Source organism: Elephas maximus, chromosome 20 (assembly GCF_024166365.1).
Source record: "Elephas maximus indicus isolate mEleMax1 chromosome 20, mEleMax1 primary haplotype, whole genome shotgun sequence".
Taxonomy (NCBI): Eukaryota; Metazoa; Chordata; class Mammalia; order Proboscidea; family Elephantidae; genus Elephas; species Elephas maximus.
The window spans coordinates 62913311-62929273 of NC_064838.1; the positions used below are offsets into that span (position 1 = coordinate 62913311).

The window sequence follows — 15963 nt, forward strand, 5'->3', positions numbered from 1 at the left end:
CACTGATACCCCTACACACACACACCCACACCCACACCCACACCCCCCCCCCCCCGCACACACACACCCCATGCTCTGGAAATTACAATCCGCACTGTTTGTCCAAAGCAGTTTCCCTGGGGAGAAGTCTCAGCTGGGTCTCATTGCCCGTCAGGAGGCCAAGTGTGAAAAGCACGCTTGGAGACACGTGGCCTTTGAAGAGAAAGGTCAACAGCCTGGACTCTTACCAGCCAAGTGCATACCCACTGCCTTTAGGCAAATTTGGGGGTTTAATTAAACATAAATGCCAGACTTAGGCCCCCTTATATACTTCCCAAGCCCTAAATACCGATCTCAAGATAATCATGGACTGGTTAGTTAATAACATCTTTCTAAAATGATGAATGCAGATTTTAACATCCACAGTGAAGTGTGTTCTGCTTTGGGGGACCTCCTTGTATTAGGCTGAGAAGCCTTTTATTAAAAGTGGCAACTCAGTGGGTCTGTTTCAGAAATGGGCTTGCTGAAAGACGCTTTGGTCAGATTTGGGAGTTTTGTTTTTTCTTCCATTCTCTTGGTCTCTTTCCATTTTTGTTTGTCTCTGTTTTGTCTGTCTCTCATGCCACACTCAGGCACCCTACCCCCTAACAACGGGAACGCTGGCTCTACCAACGCATCATCTTTTATCTCTTCCAGTGCCACTCCTGTGACCACACAGCCTGGATTTTCCCATCAGCCTCCCCTCCAACCCAGATTGGATGCTGCTCTCAAAACCTCTCAATTCCCTTCAGTGAGGCAGATACAAAAGTTTGGTTTTTTTCGGGGTGGGGGGTGAGAATATAGCCACAAATGGGGCAGTGGAGATGTCATAAACTACCTGCCAGAGTCAAACCCAAAGGGGAGAGTTCTGGGGCTCCTGTTTTGGTATACCTAGCTGCCCCAGAGGTCTGGGGCCTGGAGTCGCCATTCTCCAGACTGGAAACACCCAGAATGTGGATCTGGGGTGTCCGTGCCAGCAATAGGACAAGGTTTTTGCCTAGTCAGGGAAAAGAGCATGGCTGACTGACTGCTCAGCTCTCCTTTCAGGAACAGGACGGTTCTCTTCCCTTGGCTCCTAAAGGGAAATTTCCTTAATTGGTTTCTGAATCTTTGGCCTCTAAACCCTGCAAGCAATGAATGGGAACCATAGTCCACACCTAGGAGGCCTCTGAGCTCCCGCAGGGAGTGGGATGAGAAGGAAGTATTCTTAGGGGCAGAAAGTGGCACCTAGGTGATAGTCTCAATGACCCCGAGGTCAAGGCTGGCTGGGGGGTGGGTAACTGTCGCTGAGAACAACTGGAGAGACAACTGCCAAATGTTAACTTTGAATAGAGGTCCCAAAACCCTCAGGACCAGATGTGACTCAGAATTCAGAAATCTTCCAGTTTTAGGAAGGTATTATGGTATGTGTACCATATATTATGTAACACCCCCAGTGGGGTCTGGGGCAGCCTTACATGATCAAATGCATTCATTTTTCTGCTGTGCAATGTATGACTATCCACAGTAAGTAGGACAAACACTATAAAAAGTCTCCCTCAGTTCAGGTTGAGTACTGACGTCAAATGAAGACAGCTTTGGCTTCCAGGCTTTTTTGGATTTCAGACTTGCAGATAAGAGGTGATAAGCCTGTGTTCACAGTTGCCTCCCTCATTCTGCGTCCTGATGAAGAGTGCTTCTTGCCAGTGGAAGGAAGGGCATGCAGAGGGGTGGCCCAGAGTGCCCTCTTGTGACAGTAAGGGGCAGGTCCTTATTTTTATTTCACATTATTTTATTAAAATGATGCCCTCAGACAGAGTAGCAGGGGCGGGGGTCTGGGGACCATGGTTTCGGGGGACTTCTAGGTCAACTGGCATAACAAAGTTCATTAAGAAAATATTCTGCATCCCACTTGGCGTCCGGGGTCTTAAAAGTTAGCTAGCAGCCATCTAAGATGCATCAACTGGTCCCAATCCACCTGGAGCAAAGGAAAATGAAGAACACCAAAGACATAAGGAAAATATGAGCCCAAGAAAGAGAAGGGCCACATAAACCAGAGACTCCATCAACCTGAGACCAAAAGAACTAGATGGTGCCTGGCTACCACCAATGACCGCCCTGACAGGGTACACAACAGAGAGTCCCTGACAGAGCAGGAGAAAAGTGGGGTGCAGAACTCAAATTCACGTAAAAAGACCGAACTTAATGGTCTGATTGAGACTGGAGGGACCCTGGAAGACATGGTCCCCAGACTCTGTTAGCCCAGAACTGAAACCATTCCTGAAGCCAACTCTTCTGACAAAGATTATACTGCACTATAAGACATAAAATGATACTCATGAGGAGAGTGCTTCTTAGCTCAAGTAGATACAGGAGACTAAATGGGCAGCTCCTGTCCAGAGATGAGATAAGAAGGCAGAGGGGGTTGAATGGACATGGGAAATGCGGGGTGGAAAGGAAGAGTGTGCTGTCACATTATAGGGAGAGCAACTAGGCTCACGTAAGAATGTCTGTATAAATCTTTGTAATAGAAACTAACTTGAAACCTGTAAACTTTCACTGAAAGGACAGTGAAAAAAAAAAGATGGCTTTACCTTAAATCAGTGCCTGGTGGCGCAGTGGCTACGAATTTGGCTACTAATCCAACCCCCGGTCCTTGGAAACTCTATTGGACTAGTTCTACTTTGTCATATAGGGTCGCTATAACTCGGAATCGACTCGATGGATACGGGTTTTCTAGGGACTCTAACTCAAAGGACAGCCTGCTTTTCAGAGTTTCATATTTGGAGATGCAGCTCAGGGTTGCCTCAAACGAGCAGCTCCCAGCTAGAGGGATGGAATAGAGCGTTTGCGCTCACTGCTTTCCCCGCGATGGGCACCAGGGGGCGCTGAGCTCGGCCGTCCCAACGCCTCATGAGAACTTATGCCGGGGTCCTTAGGGTGACGTCACGATGACGTCACATCCGTGCCGGGACGTCTCGCATCCGGGGGAAGGGACAGAGGAAAGCAAATGTAAACACGCCCGGAGTTTCCTCGGCCCCGGCTCTGTGTTCTGCGTGGGCACCCCGAGCTGTGGCAGATTTTCGCAGCGAACAGGAAGCGTCCGGGGAGGCGCCAGGCGAGGCCAGGCAGACGGAGAGCGGGTGGGCGGAAGCCCCGAGGGCCAGCGGCCAAACCACGGGAGCGGCTCAGTCGGCCGCGCTGCTGACGCCTGGTCGCGCGCGCCAGGTGCGCACGCGCTGGGCGGGAGCCACGGGCCGGGCTGGTGGGCGGTGCGGGGCCGCCGCAGGTCCCGACTTGTCCCCTTCGGCGGACACCGCGGGGAGGTGGCCGGGAGGATCGAGCAGGAGCGCGTGTGCAGAGCACGCTGCCTGCACCTGGCACGAGGTCGGCGCTAAATCAGTGCGTTAGTCGAAAAAAGTACGGGATCGGGTGGTTAGTTTTTTTTTTCTTAATAGCTGGTTTATCCAAAAACTGTGTGTTGAACGCTTTTTGTTGTGTACGACGCACGGTTTTAGGTTCTTGGGAGACAGGAGTGAACAAGACAGGAAGCTCTTTATCTTTTCTGGAGCGTAGTTTTTGGGGCAGGGAAGGGGAGTACAAATAAAGAGGAGGTGAATTACACGATTGTGTTAGATGGCGGTAAGTACCGTGAGGAAAGAAGAATAGAGCAAGGACAGGGACAGGGGGTGCTCGCGGTATTAGGATGGCCACTCGGTCAAATTGAGGAGTGAGGTTTGAGCAAACCTGTGAAGGAGACGAGGGCATGAGCCATGTGACACCTGGAAGGAGAGCATTTCCGGCCCAGGGAAGAGCTAGAGCCGAAACCTAGAGGAGCTGGAGACCGGTGTGGCGGGAGGGAGCGAGCAAGGGGGAGAACGACAGAAAGTGAGGTCCGAGCCGGGGGAGCAGCGTGCAGTTCAGGTGGGGCCTTGTTGGTCTCTGTAAGGAGTGTGGCCTTATTTATTCAGAGTGAAGCGGCAACCAGTGCAAGGTTTTGAGCAGAGGAATGAGTGGTGTGAGTAAGTTTTGTTAGAATCGTTTCTGGCTGCTGTAGGGAATAGATTGGGGAGAACAGGAGTGAGGCGAGGCCACGTATTAGGAATAGATAAGTTCAAGAGCATCCCTGCGGTCATTAAAAAGGCTGACTTCTAAAGATGGGGATGGCAGTCACTATAGGAGCGCTTACTTTTCCTGGTTAGTGTGGTGGATATGCCAGGCTCTATGGCGCACTTCCCAGGCATTGTCTCATTTAATCTCAGGACAGTCCTCAGAGGGCCGTGCTGTCACTGAGCCTGAGGACCAAGGCTTATGGAGAAGTGACTGCTCAGTGAACGTTTACTCTTTAAGTTCTACCTATGCTTATCCCTGCCACCGGCATCCATCTCCATCAGCACAGTCATTAACGCTTTAACAATACAAGAAAAAAAAATTTTTTTTTTTCTGTTATGTGCCAAGCAATGAATGAGACAGGTGAGGTTCTTTTTTCCCTGCTCATCTAGTCAGGGGAGGCTGTAGTGACTGGGAAAGCAAAGCACTAGGCAACTATTGCTGTTGTCCTGAAACCAAAGACTTAACCTGAACGCATAGGCCTACCACTACCACCATTCACTGGTTTAGTCAGTTGACAGGTGTTTGTTAAATACTGCTTCTGTGCTAGGCATCGTGAATATTAGTGTTTGTGGAATAGATGGGTGGATGTAGCGCTTTGATCCTGACTTTTCATTTTTCTCTGGAGCTCATTATCAGGGCGCGGTTGCACCTGGGCCTGACCTGGAGGGGTTTTTGTGCCTGCTACTCCATAGTGGGGAAACCTTGGTGGCGTATCGGTTAAGTGCTACTGCTGCTAACCAAAGGGTCGGCAGTTCAAATCTGCCAGGCGCTCCTTGGAGACTCTGTGGGGCAGTTCTACTCTGTCCTATAGGGTCGCTGTAAATCGGAATTGACTCGACGGCACTGGGTTTGGTTTGGTTTTGGTTTAGTCCATAGTGGTGTGACCAAGGAGAAGGCACTTGGTTGACCTCAGTTTCCTGGTCTACAAAGTAGCAGTGTCAGGCTGGATGATCACTAAGGGTGCTTCTAGTCTTTGCTGTTTGATATGGTCCGGTTTTATTAATTTGGAGTAAAGGCCTAGAACAGGTCTTGGGAAGAACCAGGGTACTGTCCATTTCTTTCACTCAAACCAAAAAAAAAAAAAAAAATCTGTTCTCATAGCGACTCTATAGGACAGAGTAGAACTGCCACATATGGCTTCCAAGGAGCGCCTGGTGGGTTCGAACTGCCCGCCTTTTGGTTAGCAGCTGTAGCTGTTAACCACTACACCACCAGGGGTTCCTTGCATCGCTCAGCAAACGTTTACTGAGGATCTGGTGGTGCTGGTGAAACATCAGTGAAGAAGAGAAGGCCTCCCTGAAGAGGTGACACGTAAGTCAAAACCAAAAGGATTAGTAAGAGCTGTCCAGGTGGAGAGTGAGGTGGGAGTAGAGCCAAGAAGAGGAATTCTCTCCAGGTGAACCAGCATGTCTAAGTCCTTGAAGATTCCAGATTCATTAGAAATGGCATTGAGTTCCCATTCCAGGAATCCCTTCTCAAACCCCTTTCACTGGCCTGCCAAATAGTCCTGCACAGACTGGCCTGGGACAAGCAGACTAAAAAAACAGGCAGACCGAGGATGGGCAGGGACAGCAGAACTGCCACCCCTCATTCTCCTCTTCATGTTCTGTGTTGGCTGGGAGTAACAAGAGGGCCTTAAGAGCCCTGGTTTTACTTGCTTGGGCTTTTTACTTTGATTAAGAGACATCATATCAGAGTGATCCTGAGGGGACTCAGGAATGGTTGGAACCTCGGCGCCCTTGGGCAAGTGTTACCTAAGCCTTAGTTTTCTTTTCTCGAAATGAGGGTTATAATAGCATTTACCTTGTAGGATCATTTTGAAGAGAAATGAGGTAAGCATTTAGCACAGAGCTGAGTGCTCAGTAAAAAAAAAAAAAAAAAACAGGAAGGGTGTTATTAGGGTTTAAGAGTATGGTGGTCTGGCTTGTGTGAAATATGGAGACTTCGTTAATGTCTGTATGTATAACCTTAATTTGACCAGAATTAGAAGAGCTACTGTACTAGGAGGTGTTTTAAAAACATAGGTCAAGTTCTTGTTAAAATCAAAAACCCATTGCCATCAAGTTGATTCTAACTCATTGTGACCCTATAGGACAGAGTAGAACTGTCCCGTAGGGTTTCCAAGGAGCGGCTGGTGAATTCAAACAGCAGACCTTTTGGTTAGCTGCTGAGCTCTTAACCATTGCACCACCAGTGCTCCAAATTCTCATTAAAAATGTGAAAATAGCTCATACCTTGATAATTTCTAGTCCTTTTGACTCTTACTGTAGGTGTGATCAGCAATGGAAAGGATACCAGCATCACCTGCCACATATGAAAGAATAGTTTACAAAAATCCCTCTGAGCACCACTACATGAAAGTCCGCCTGTAAGTTCAGTCCCCCAAGTTCTGTTTTAGATTGCTTTGTTGAGTCTGAAGATCGTGAAATCTAATCGTATGTATTTTTTTCTTTTTTTTTTTCCACAGAGAATTTCAGGAACATGGGATTGGACTGAATGCTGCACAGTTCAAACAGTTGCTTATTTTGGCTTTGAAGGACCTGTTCGGGGAGGTATGGAATGACTTTGTAGATTGACCATTCCTAAGGTCTTTGTGCGTAGTGGCTAAGTGCTACGGCTGCTAACCAAAAGGTCAGCAGTTTGAATCCACCAGGCGCTCCTTGGGAACTCTATGGGGTAGTTCTACTCTGTTCTCTAGGGTCGCTGAGTCGGAATCGACTCAATGGCAGTGGGTTTTAAGGTCTTTGTAAGAAATACAGAAAGAACTCTTCAAAACTTTATTTAAAAACAGTATTTGGAATACAGAAGCCGACTTTCAGAAAGGGTGCGTTTTTGGTAGACTTGTTCTAATATGCTTTCTATTTAGACAGGAGCTTGTTAGGCAAGTGCTCATTCCAGCACAGTGCTACTCAAAGTGTCATCCAGACTAGCAAGGCACAAACCGTTCTCTTCCCCTCATGAGGGGCTTGCACCGCTTCCTTTTGAAAGAAAGTCATCTTAGGAAAAGGCTGGACTAAGCAGGGTGCTTGCTTCGTGATGTTGTTGGTTGACATTCTGGTACAAGATCCTTGTCATAGACAAGCACTTTGAGGAGTATCGTTCTAGCATTCCCTTGAAAACAGAAGTGGAGTTTTAGAAGTCTAGACAGAGAACGATGAAGAATTCTCTGGAAATTCACACATTTCGTCAGATATGCTGAGCACCTCATCAAAATTTTTACTCTGCGAAAGATTGTTAAACAGATGAAAAGTTGAATTACAGACTGGGAGAAAATATTTGCAGGTCACACATTTGACAGATGACTAATATGTAGAATATAGGAGGAACCCTTAAAACCCAACAATGAAAAACCAAACAGTCAATTAGAAAATGGGCAAAAGACACGAACAGACGTTTCACCAAAGAGGATATATAGACGGCAAGTAAATACATGAGGTGTTCACCATCACCAGCCACTAGAGAAGTGCAGACTGCAGCAGTGAGCTGTCACTGTGCATTTGCCAGAATGGCTGAGCTGAAAGTAGTGAGAGCAGCATGTCTTGGGAGCCTGTGGAGGCACGGGGTCCTCACATGTTGCTGCTGGCCCAGTCGCCCTGGGACACAGTTTGGCAGTTTCTGTTATTAAAAAAAAGCTAAACATGCGACTACCTTACAACCCAGCAATTATACTCTTGGGTATTTAACCCAGAGAAGTGAAAACTTAGGTTCACAAAAAACCTGTATACAAACGTTCGTAGCAGCTTTACTTATAGTAGCCAAAACCTGGAATCACCCCACATGTCCTTCAGTGGGTAATGGTTGAGCAAACTGGTACATCCATACCTTGGAATATTCACTTACCAGTGAAAGGAGTGAACTGTTGATACACACAACAGCCTGCGCGAATCTCCAGGGAATTATGCTGAGTGAGAAAAGCCAGTGCCAAAAGATGAAACACTGCACGATGCTGTTTATGTAACAGTCTTGAAATAGCATGATTTTTAGAATCTGCAGAATAGGTCAGTGGTAGCCAGGGCTGAGGGATGGGAGAAGGGGTGGGCGTGACTATAAAGGGGTAGGATGAGGGAGCCGTGTGACGGTACTGCGCTTTATCTTGATTGTGGTAGTAGTTAACATGAAACTGCGTATGTGATAAAACTGCAGCAAACTACACAGACACACCTAAACATTAGTACATGTATAACTGATAGGATCTGAGTGAACTCTAGATTGTACCAGTATCAGTTTTCCTGGTTTTGATATTCTACGAAGTTATGCAAGATGTTACCATTGAGGAAGGTTGGGTGAAGGGGCACGGGGACTCCCTGTACATTCTTTTGCAAACTCCTATTTCAAAGAAAAAGGTAAAGAAAAAAAAACTGTGTATCTTGTATGTGCCAAGAATAGAAACTGGTTCCCGGAGATATAGCTGTAAATAGACATACAGCCTCTGCCTCATGGGGTGAATGGTCTTGGTTCATTAGTAGGAAAACATATTAGAGGAAGAACAGGGTCCTACTGGAATTGAGCCTCATCTTGGGGGTCAGGGAAAACAATTTAAATAAAGACTTGAAAGGTGTGAGGAGACATTAGCAATGTAAAGAAGTACCGGAAGGATTTTCCAGGCAGGGGAGCTGTAAGTAAGCGGGCACCTCAGAGCTGAAGACTGCAGCACCATTAAATAGCATATTGCTTTTTGTGGAGGAAAAAACTCAAAGTTGCCAGGATTTGTTCAAGAGTAGTGATGATACTAGTCTGACAATAGCGTTCTTTCGTGTGTAGGTTGGTGCTGCCTTGCCCTTGGACGTCCTGACATATGAAGAGAAGACCTTGTCAGCCATCTTGAGAATATGTAGCAGGTACATCTGGGACAATTCTCGTACAACAGGGCAGAGAGAGATGGGGACGGAGAGTAGAAATGCTCATATTTTGAGAGTGAAAGTTTTGTTGTTGTGAACTCTGAGCAGCTTGCGGGCGTTTAAACTGGAGAGAATGTGAATTTCACCCTCCAGCAGCTTATACTCTAAAAAGGGCAAAAGTTGTGATTTGGTGACGTGTAGTTTTCCAGGGGGCCCTGGTGACGCAGTGGTTAAGTGCTCAGCTGCTAACCAAAAGTTTGGGGTTCCAACCTACCCAGTGGCTCTGGGAAAAAGACTTTGGTGGTCTGTTTCCATAAAGGTTATGTGCACGAAAACCCTGTGGGGCATGGGGTTTCTGGGAGTCGAACATAACTCAGCGCCCCCAGACAGCAGCACGGAGTTTTCTAGTTGGCGGTTATGGGTGCAGACTCAGATGTCTTTTTTAGAAGCATTCCTCATGGAGGTTCATCTTATTGTCTGCCTTTGACACACCGTGCTTTGGCTTTTAAGCTCTTCTTATTTAAATTGGGGTTTCTGGTAAGCAGTCACTCTCTGGACCATTGCAAACAAAATATTAGGGAGAGGTTGCAGAGATAAATATTTGACTTTATGCTTTCCTGATCTTTCCCCAGTGGTCTTGTCAAGTTGTGGAGCTCTCTGACCCTGTTAGGATCCTATCAAGGCAGAAAATGTGCTTTCAGAGTGATGCAGGTAAAGACTGTCCCTTCATATATCCCAGCCTGTGGTGGATCAGCTGCTTTTTAATATATGTGTCCCGTTTTTATTTGTTGGTGTAAATCTAGTGTGTTTAACATCATCCAGCTGGCGGGGGGTGGGGATCCAGGACTTCACATTGCTTCCAAGAATGTAAGACAATGCGTTTAGATTTTTAATTGTACGGGAGGAGATTTGGGATAAAACGTGGCTGGCGTAGTGCCTTAGGCGTTGACTGCGTTTTCTGAGCTTAACGTATTGTGTATTTGTGGCTTCCTCTCAGGATGCTCTTTAAAGTGCCACTGTGTCAGCTTGGTTTACCCTGCAGAACTGGGCATGTTGCCACTCCACATCTCGCACTGCCCTGTTTCAGTATGGTTTCCCCCGGTGTTGGGTTAACTTTTTTCTTTCCTTTGCAGGTGTCTCCATTTCTTCTTGCATTATCTGGCAATAGTAGGGAACTAGTATTGGGCTAGTAGTCTTCTATTTCCGAGATACTCATCCACTCCCCAAAGGATTTTTGGTGCCCGTGCAATGTTGGAAGACTGAAGCAGACGAAAAGCTTTGGAATTGTGGGTACGAAGATGTTCTCGGTAATTTCTAGCCATCGCCTCTGGTGGGGTGGCCTTCAGAAGGGAACCCACTTGAACCAGCCAGTGTTGAGGGGGCACCGCTTTCAGCATATGCACGTCAGAGTCGGGGACCGGGCTGAACTCAGCAGGGCCTTCACACAGAGGGACGTGGCAGTCTTCGCAGAATTAACGGGAGATGTCAATCCTTTGCATTTAAATGAAGATTTTGCAAAACAAACCAAGTTTGGGAAGACAATTGTACATGGAGTTTTGATCAATGGACTTATTTCCGCTCTCTTGGGCACTAAAATGCCGGGACCAGGCTGTGTATTTCTTTCCCAGGAAATTACCTTCCCAGCCCCTTTGTATGTTGGGGAGGTTGTTACAGCTGCTGCAGAAGTGAAAAAGCTGAAGCGCTTCATCGCTGTCATTGCAGTGTCATGTTCCGTGATAGAAAGTAGAAAGACTGTTATGGAAGGCTGGGTTAGAGTTACGGTCCCAGAAGCTCCCAGTCCCTGAAAGAGGTCAAAGATGCAGGTTCAGCCATCAATGCTCTCGTTACTAAAGAGCCTGTAGGGAAAACGAGGATTGCTGCTCTTTACCAAGAAATGGCTGGTGGACCCAGAAGCCCGTAATGGGGGGAGAGGGGAGTCAGTAGAAGAATGTTCAAATGTCCACTTTTCAGTTTGGCCTTATGCTTCATACAGACTTGCGTATGCTCATGATTTCATCACCTTTCTGGGTTTTTCAAAAATTCAAAAAATACGGAGAAGGTCATCGTTTAGCCAAAGGTTCTACTTTTAGGATTTGAAACCTAGGTAGATTTGCATTTGGGTAGCAAATGTACCTCTGTCTACGTAGAATCAGTTTCTGCTGAATTAATAGCCGTCTAACAGTTATTGAAGGTATCAGCAGACGTGGGGGCATCTTTGAACACTTACCCTTTACCTGTAAATATTTTTAGGCCAGTTCTTCCGCAGTTTCTGGTCAGAGCTTATTGTCACTTGTTACTCCTCACACCACGATAGTGTCCTGCTCAACCTTCAGTGGGACTTGCCTTCCAGATGGTTTTCCTGTAATTGGAGAAGGATTTATGTGCAGACTTGGACTTAGTTATGTAAACTCAGCTCATCTAAAACGGGATAGCAGCACCTACCACAGAGGATTGTTGGAGGTGGTGGGTAAAGGAGCTAAGTGCAGGCCTGGCCTGTAAAGGCTGGCTTTGGATACTGCCGTCCTCTCCCTGTGACTAAGACAGTTCTAAGACTGGCCCACAGTTAAACATAATCAGTCTGTAAGGGTGGTGATGCAGATCTGAAGTAGATCCTGAACGCTGAGGTTCTGTTGTAATGCTCTGGGTTCTTATTTCCCTCCTTAAAATACCATGAGTTTTTCTCCCCTGTTACCTAAATAATATGCTTATTATAAAAGATTATAAGAAGTAAAAGTATAAGGAAGACTGTGGAGGCTGGTTCTTAAGAGTTGGGGGACACTGAAGGAGAAATGTGCCTACTGTGTTAGTAACAAAAATAGCCAACACCTTTAAGACAAGAATCTAAAAATACCATGTGGTCCATCTGTGCTCCGTGACACTAGATGGTGGCCCTGATCACAGACAGCTGTATGCTTTGAGCAGAAAGATCAGATCAGGTGTAACTGGTTGGCTCAACCCACATTTTCTGGAAAAAAAAGTTTCATCTTGATGGTGGATCCATAACTTGATTTATATTTTGTGTTTTTTTTTGCATGAAGAGGAGCAGTTGATGACTACAAAGGATTATTTTAGTCGCTAGAGGGCAGTGATGTGCATAAAGCACTTTAGAACTGTCTGATGTACCATCCTGTAGTTTGTGAAGGTGGGAAAAAAATACCCAAATCAGCGTGAGGAGCAAGGGTGTCCTTCTCATGAGTCTGAAGTTGGGCAGGCTGCGTGCAGGGTTGTAGCTACGTCAGGGAGGCTGACTTTTAAGTGAAACGCTAGATGTGCTGAAAATCTGACGTAATGTTAACATTGAAAAATAAAATGTATAGACTTGGAAGCCAAGACTGCTTGTTCCTGTGGAACCTGTCACCTGGGACTTAGCGGTAGTCTTGAAGTAAGTCCATAGATGGAATGTGGTGTGAACGTTGATATGAATAGCTACCATTTTTTGAAAACCTAATGAGCCAGACACATTTTCTACCTTAACTCTCTCTAACGCTTGAAACAACTTCAAAAGTCAAGTAGTACTGTCCTGTTTTATAGGCGAGGGCACAGATCCATGCTGTTTGACTTAGCCAGCATTGTACAACAAGTACACAGTAGAGCTGGGATTGGAACTTGGGCCTGCCTGGCTTCAAAACACTTCATTTTCGATCACCCTGTGGGTCTTTTGGGGCCCTGGTGGTGCAGTGGTTCAGAACTTGGCTGCTAACCAAAAGTTGGCAGTTCAAATCTACCAGGCGCTCCTTAGAAACCCTATGTGGCAGTTCTACTCTGTTCTGTAGGGTCACTATGAGTCAATCAACAGAAATGGGTTTATGGGTCTTATAGGACCTTGGTGATGCAAAAGGTTAAGCGCTTGACTACTAACCAAAAGTTCGGTGGTTTCAACCCACTCGGTGCCTAGGAAGAAAGGCCTGGTGATTGCTTCTGAAAGTTCACAGCCTTGAAAACCCTATGGAGCAAAGTTCTACTCTAACACGTGGGGTTGCCGTAAGTCAGAGTCTCCGTGACAGCGGCTGGTTTTGGTTTCATGGGTCTTATTCCTATTACTGGAGCCCTTTATAAGTGTCTTGGTATATGGCTTTAAAGTAAGTGGAACCATCATTCCATAGAATAATTCTTACATTCAGAATTTTCTAGATCTTGTTCTTTGCTACATTTGTAGCATGTTCATATATACTGTTACTTGGTGGCTCCCAACCATGCCTATCACGTAACGTTTTTCTAAGGTGACATTCAATGATTATTTGTCTTCAGAGCAGAATTGCTGAAAGGGTTATTCTAAAGGTGAGAAGTTACGTGCAGGCCGAGTTTGGGAGGAAGTGTCAGATCTATCTGATAGCTGATTTGTTCTGCCTAACTTCCAAAAGTAGCTTCTCAACATGAGCGTTTCCACTTTAAGGTCCTAAGTGTCCTGGTCTTTGATCTCGGTAAATCAATAAAAAGTTGGAACAGAGAAGTAGGCTAGAAGTTAGTGACACTTCTCTGTAAATGAGAACTTGTCATTTTCACCAAGAGCCAATATTCTCAAACCTCTCATGCTTTGTTAACTAAAGCCGCTACTGGAAATACTGGCTAGCGGTTCTCATTTCGAGCCCTGTACAAGCTGCAGAAAAGAATGGCTCTCTTCTAATGAAAGCATGGGTGACCCTCAGATTAGGAAATCCTCTCTCAACTGAGAGGTGGCCTTGACTGTTCCAGGTCACACAAAAATAATGACTAAAAAGCAGACCAAATTGTGCTAGCACTTTCCACAGCGGGGCATTGTAAGACTGCAATTTACGTGAGGTTGGGTCACCGCAAAGGAAATAACCCTCTTAAGCAACTTCCGCCTAATGTACTGGAAAATCGCTTAACAGCTTTTTATGTTCTGTTAGAAATATTTCCATATTGGTGAAACGCCACTCATTTTCTGAGCAGCAAATCTTCAAGTAGCAAGGAGAGAGAGCCTCACCACAGCCGCCATCTGACTTGTATATTAATCTAGGAAAAGAAATGGCTAAATGCACACGAGTGCCTCTTAGGTAACCACAGGTTTTCATTTCGTGCTGAATTATTAGTCATTTTTCTTTTATGTTCTTTGAGTATGATTCAGAGACCAATTTACTCGCAAAGAAAATTGCTACTAAATTTATATCTATTAAGTTTTTCTATTAAAACATACCCCGCGAGGGCTGAGTGTCACTCTGAGCTGCTGTGCCACTCTGAACGCCTCACGTATGGACAGAATTTATCAACCAGCTCTATCTGAAGAGAATGGGCAGGCTCTCTGAATTACTCTTGGGCTGTGCTTGATTATCTCCACGGTCCCAGATGGTCACTTCCTTTGTTCTTGTCTTTGCCTTCATTTGGGTTGCAAACACACAGATGAGAATTACCAGCATCTTAGATTTTGGGTCAGAGCAAAGTTACCAGCTAGAAGAAACCATTTAAGTTCAAAATTATAAGAAAACCAAGACTAATATTAATACTATGTAAATAGAACAGGGCTAATAGGCCTCACAAACAGTCCATTTCCAGGGTGACTTAGCTATAAAAGCAGTTCAATGACCACCTTATAAATCAGGCAAAATTTCACTGTGATGTGATGAAAAATACCAACATGTAGGGAAATAAGCATGATTATGTGTGAGTTGAATTTTGTTATGTCTACGTCATGAATATTTAAAGAAATAAAATTTTGCATTGGAAGGCCGTGCTGCTTAGGAAACACCATTTTTCACAAGCTTCTGTGATTTGATTTGTAGAACAATTGCCAGGTCTAAAAGCGAAACTCGCTGTGTTTGTTCAATCTGGCCAAAAGTCAAGTTGTTAGATAAAAAACCTGTAAGCCATGGAAACGTTTGGCAACATAGGAGAATTTTTTTTTTTTTTAATTTGCTGCTAGCCCTGAGTTTGTATATGTGGCAAAAGCTGAGGTGTCTGCATTCCTTAGCTTTTCCTGGCCTGAGACTGGAAGCAAAGCTGATTTGATTCCGGCCAGCTCTGGTCTGGGGAGGGTTTCCCCACGTCCTGTCTGAGCCACTTCAAAAGCCAGATGGAATACCACCTCACCCCTACAAAAATGGCAATGATCAAAAAAAAGGAAAACAACAGGTGTTGGCAGGGGTGTGGAGAAACTGGAACCCTCATCCATTGCTGGGGGGAATGTAAAGTGGTTCGGCCACAGTGGAAAACATTTTGGCGGTTCTTCAAAAAAGTCGAACATAGAACTATCATGTGACTTAGGTATATACACAAAAGAATTGAAAACAGGAACACAAACAGAAGCCTGTACACCAATGTTCATTGCAGCACTACTCACAATAGGCAAAAGAGGGAAACAACTGAAATGTCCATTAACAGTTGAATGTATAAACAAAATACAGAATAACAATGGAATACCACTCAGCTATAAAGAGAAATGAAGTCCTGATGCCACAACATGGATGAACCTTGAAAACATCATGCTAAGCAAATAAGCCAGTCATAAAAGGAAAACGTATGATCTCACTTATATGAAATAAGCAAATACATAGAAACCAAGATTATTGTGGTTACCAGGGGTGGGAGGAAAGGGAAAGGATTTTGCTTGGGACCACTGAGTTCATGTTAATGGTGGTGGAGTGATTTGGAAAAGGAAGGTGAGAATGGTTGCACACCTTAAAGAATACCCGTGTCACTGAACTGTGCGTGTAGAAATTGAGATAACATATATTTTGTTATGTATACTGTCATTAAAAAAAAAACCAAATGGATATTGAAGCTGTTCTGGGGCTTGGAGCCTGGTCTCCAGTAGATCTAGGGATCTAGTTAAGTCCAAGATCCTCAGAGGATTTGGGGAGATGAAGATAAAATTATGAGGCTCATCATAGTAGTTACTTTGAGGGGCTTATTTCAGGGAACAATTTCCAGGAAAAGGCTAGCTTGAAAGACGTCTCTGGTTTCATTGCATCATGTACCCGATTTACCACTTTCAGTTTCCTTTTCCTAGTAAAGAAAACTAGAGAAGACTTGTTATTTTATGATCTTTGCAACTCTTATC

General features: G+C 45.2%; 2 protein-coding genes across 10 annotated transcripts; both read left to right on the forward strand.

The window, feature by feature from the left end:
• The first annotated feature begins 2990 nt into the window (after positions 1-2990).
• On the forward strand, positions 2991-10168 carry RPP14 (ribonuclease P/MRP subunit p14). Of its 9 annotated transcripts, none has more exons than XM_049862844.1 (7): positions 2991-3225; positions 5212-5421; positions 6381-6478; positions 6578-6662; positions 8872-8948; positions 9581-9659; positions 10082-10168. In XM_049862844.1, exons 3-7 carry the CDS (start codon positions 6393-6395, stop codon positions 10136-10138), a joined length of 384 nt encoding a protein of 127 aa, XP_049718801.1. In that variant the 5' UTR covers positions 2991-3225; positions 5212-5421; positions 6381-6392; the 3' UTR covers positions 10139-10168. The 9 variants fall into 9 exon arrangements, with proteins under 9 accessions (XP_049718801.1, XP_049718808.1, XP_049718807.1 ...); XM_049862850.1 differs by lacking the exon at positions 2991-3225 and adding an exon at positions 3232-3417; XM_049862846.1 differs by lacking the exon at positions 2991-3225 and adding an exon at positions 3232-3399.
• A 51-nt stretch (positions 10169-10219) lies between these two features.
• Positions 10220-15662, forward strand: HTD2 (hydroxyacyl-thioester dehydratase type 2). The gene has a single exon (XM_049862843.1). It carries the CDS (start codon positions 10247-10249, stop codon positions 10751-10753), a length of 507 nt encoding a protein of 168 aa, XP_049718800.1. The 5' UTR covers positions 10220-10246; the 3' UTR covers positions 10754-15662.
• Positions 15663-15963: the final 301 nt, after the last annotated feature.